This window comes from Salvelinus sp. IW2-2015, unplaced genomic scaffold (genome assembly GCF_002910315.2).
Source record: "Salvelinus sp. IW2-2015 unplaced genomic scaffold, ASM291031v2 Un_scaffold5017, whole genome shotgun sequence".
NCBI lineage: Eukaryota > Metazoa > Chordata > Actinopteri > Salmoniformes > Salmonidae > Salvelinus > Salvelinus sp. IW2-2015.
The window spans coordinates 726-5007 of NW_019946285.1; the positions used below are offsets into that span (position 1 = coordinate 726).

General features: G+C 43.3%; 1 protein-coding gene across 1 annotated transcript in view; it reads right to left on the bottom strand.

Annotated features, from left to right (window-relative positions):
• Window positions 1–257: 257 nt before the first annotated feature.
• The window catches only part of LOC112077880 (calpain-2 catalytic subunit), a 26986-nt gene continuing 22961 nt past the window's right edge, over window positions 258–4282 (bottom strand). Inside the window, exons 7-8 of the mRNA XM_024144287.2 lie at window positions 1473–1633; window positions 258–457 (exon numbers count right to left, since the gene is read on the bottom strand). Of these exons, the coding sequence (XP_024000055.2) occupies window positions 258–457; window positions 1473–1633 (361 nt within the window). The remainder of the gene's footprint in view (window positions 458–1472; window positions 1634–4282) is intronic.

Genomic DNA, 4282 nt, shown 5'->3' on the forward strand with positions numbered 1-4282 from the left:
CCTCCACATTGACTCTGTACCGGTAACCCCTGTATATAGCCTCCACATTGACTCTGTACCGGTAACCCCCTGTATATAGCCTCCACATTGACTCTGTACCGGTACCCCCTGTATATAGCCTCCACATTGACTCTGTACCGGTACCCCCCTGTATATAGCCTCCACATTGACAGAACAGAGAACAGAACAGAACAGAACAGAGTATGATGGAGCAGAATAGTTGATTGATGATCTATGCTTCATTTGGGGCGAGGGGCCTAATTAAGAAACATTGGTGTAATACATACCGCGTAGATGGCGAACCCGACGGCACTGAGGTCTTCCCCCATCTGGCGGTTGCGCCGTCCGTCTTTCTGCATCAGGCCCACCAGGAAAGTGCAGCCATCCACACCATCCAGAGGGTCATCGTCCACATCCTCCAGACACACCAGAAACTGGGGGTTGGAGCAGAACGTGGCTGGAAGGAAACCACACAGAGGGAAATCAGTGCCTTGCTTAAGGGCAAAACGAGAGGAAATGGCATCTAGGATACATCGAAATTTTACCCAACCAGTCAAAGACTCTCTCATACTCCTTCTGTAATATGGGGGCTCGAAATAAACATGAACAAAATCTCCAAAAACACTCAAATGTACTGAACAAAAATATAAACGCAGAATGCAACAATTTAATAGATTTTAATGAGTTACAGATCATATAAGGAAATCAGTCATTTTGTATGATTCGACCGGTTTCCCCGGACCAGCTGTGCTATTCTCCCGCCAATATCCAGCAACTTCACACAGCCATTGAAGAGGAGTGGGACAACATTCCACAGGTGACAATCAACAGCCAGAGCAACTCTACGCGAAGGARACGTGTCACGCTGCATGAGSCAAAATGGTGGTTCACCAGATACTGACTCGTTTTTTTTTACAAGGTAGCTTTTTTGGCGGCAGCGTAGCCTAGTGGTTAGAGCGTTSGACCGCAAGGTTGCAAGATCGAATCCCCRAGCTGACAAGGTAAAAATATGTTGTTCTGCCCCTGAACAAGGCAGTTAACCCACTGTTCCTAGACCGTCATTGAAAATAAGAATTTGTTCTTAACTGACCTGCCTGGTAAAATAAAAAAAAACAGTGACCAACAGATTCATATCTGTATTCCCAGTCATGTGTAATCCATAGATTAGGGCCTAATGAATTYATTTTAAATGACTGATTTCCTTATATGAAATGTAACTCAGTAAAATCGATTAAATTGTTGCATTCTACGTTTATATTTTTGTTCCAGTATATTTGGGTGTTTTTGGAGATTTTGTTCATGTTTATTTCGAGCCCCCGATAATGCAGAACGAGCATGAGGAAGTCAAGTCAAGTGAAATCGCAAAACAAAAGTCTCTTTCAGACGCTTTTATAACACGGCTTTTACTGTACTGTACATCTACAGACGGTCAACAACTTCTCCTTTAAACTATTCAGACTTGTTAGATGTACCTGGATGGTTCCTGCAGCCTCCAGCGGTAGACCCTACCCTCCACATGCCTTTGTACTGGTAGTGGTTCCAGCGGCCCACCTCGTCATTGGTCAGTGTGTCCGGAGTCAGGTTACAGATCTCCAGCTTGGAGAACTGACGCATAAAGTCTGAATAGGACATCCTGGAGACACAGAGACAGAGCCTGGATGAACCAGACGTAACACAGTGCACACCGTGGTTTCACTTCAAACAGCAGTGAAATAAGTCGGGGATGCCAAGCTAAGAACTGCCTCACAATGTCTGAGTCGAACATCCTGGAGACACAGAGACGGAGCCTGGATGAACCAGACGTAACACAGTGAGTCGAACATCCTGGAGATTCTGCTGGAAACACTTCAGCATCAGCAGACACGGTGATGTAGGCGTTACCCGAAACGCGTCCGCTGTATTTTAATAATGACTCCTACACAATAGAGGCTTTTTAACTTTCAAACCCACACAAGTGCCTGATTTTAATGCCACTTAGCAACCAATTGTGGTTATAATTTTTTATTTAGCCTTTCTACAGATGCAGTATCTTAATTTGATCCTCCTGTTGATGCAGGAATCTTCCTGCAAGGCAGGAAATGCAAACGTGTAGTATTTTCTAGGTTTAAAAAGGCTTCTAGAGTTTGTAATTACCGCTTTAAAATGTCAGAGTTGATTTGCCCTAACTAAAAATATATCAAGCMCTACACCACCGTTATTATAATTCACATTACCTGTTGCCGTAGGATTATTTTCCTGCTGTAGCAGGCTGGCTCAAATTAAGATCCTACATCAGTAGTACTATTCCTCTGAAACAGCACCTGTGGTGGTCTTGAATGTTTAAATGTTTTATGTGGCTCAGTTGGTAGASCGTCGCGCTTGCAACTCCAGAGTTGTGGGTTCAATTTCAAAAAATCCAAACACAGTCATATGAAACAAATACCAGCTCCAGCATCTGTAAGGAGTTTTGGAGATCATTCCACAGGAGATGCGTAAAAACAACTAAAAGCAGATTCATCTAACTGGGTGGTGATTGAATGGATCTCCTGGTCTAAAGTAGTGCACTACTGACGCGAGTAGGACTTGGTCTAGAAAGTAGTGCCCAGCTACTACCTGATAGACGCCTGCGTCTAAAGTAGTGCACTGCTTACCTATAGACCCTGGTCTACAAGTAGTGCCACTCACGGCTACCGGCTATAGACCCCGGTTAAGAGGTCAGCTGCATACTGACCGATAGACCGTGTCTAAAGTATGACTAGCTACGGCAAGCCCTAAGGACTCCTTGTGTCTACGAAGTAGTGGCCTACACGGGGCCAGGCTGGGAGACCGGGCTCATAAGGCCGCTGGTCCTAAATGTAGTGCACACTACTACACTGGGGGAGCTATAGACCTGGTCTAAAGTAGGTGCATCTACTGAACCCCTAGGTAAGATCCCTGTCTAAAGTAGGGTGCACCTACTCAAATCTATAGCAAGTTATCAGACCCTGGCCTGGTTAAAGTAGTAGCAGCTACTACCAAGATGACGAGGCCGCTCGCGTATAAAGTGTGCACTATGCTACGGGGAGCGATAAGCGCTGTACTAAGTACTGTCTAGCTACCTAGAGACATGGTCAGGGTCTACAAGTAAGGTGCATCTGCTGAACCGCAAGACCTGGTCTAAAAGTAGTGCACTGCTACCCTATAGACCCTGGTCTAAAGTAGTGCACTACTACCCTATAGACCATGGTCTAAAGTAGTGCACTACTTAGTATACATTTAAGTTAAAAAAAGGATCTAAGTGTAGTATTTACACAATTATTTAGGTCACAGGGGTCACCACAGGGGTCACAGGGGTCACCACCTTTGTGAAGGAGGAGTATATGGGTGGCCTTCCAGACCCTGCCGATGGTTCCAGAAACCATTGTAATGTAAAACATTTGTGTTAAAGATTCTGCAATCACAGGAGCAGAAAGCTGCAGCAAGAAAGGATCAAGCAAATCAGACCCRGTGTATTCTTTTACAACGGAACAAGTAGAACATTGGTGAAATGAAAACAAAGATTTACTAGAAGTTGAACTTCCCTTCAAAACAACTAAGAGTCTGGGAGAGGAGCAGGCACTCGATTTATTAAACCACCATTTCATTTAAATAAAAAGCCTTCCTGAGATCAAACACTGATCAAGAGCATCACTTATCTTACATTTCTCAGTAATCATGCCAGAGTCTGACATAACTTTCTTATGCAGGGAAGGAGAGGACTTTCGACGCTTCAGTGCATTAAATGTTGTACAAAATTTAGACGGATCACCAGCARAGTCTGAGATAGAACATAGAAAGTAGCTWGATTTTGTTTTCTTGATTGAAAATGAACATGTACTTCTCAATTGCCTGAAAAGCTGCCAATCWGCTAARGAGTCATTATTTCTAGTCTTGGCCCAGGTCTGATGTCTCATCATAAAAAGATCTGAAAGTTCTATAGAAAAGCAAGGATTTGTTCTCTTTTTTACTCAAAGGCTTTTAAAGGGTGCGTGTTTGTCTGCCAGAGAGATACAAATAGATGAGAACAATTCTGAAGGGATCCTGCTACTTCTTTTTATTCAAATATATCAGTAAAATTGACAGAACTTTTTTTTTTCATCTGTGACCCACTGGTCTGTCTTCGTGCCAATACATTTATTTATTTTGTATTTCATTAAGTCCATTTGACGTCTACAGATGTAATAATAGAGGATTTGTTCTGTTCTGTACTTTAACTCTCCTGTGTTCCCTCCTAGTTCTGTTCTGTACTATTAACTCTCCTGTGTTCCCTCCCAGTTCTGTACTG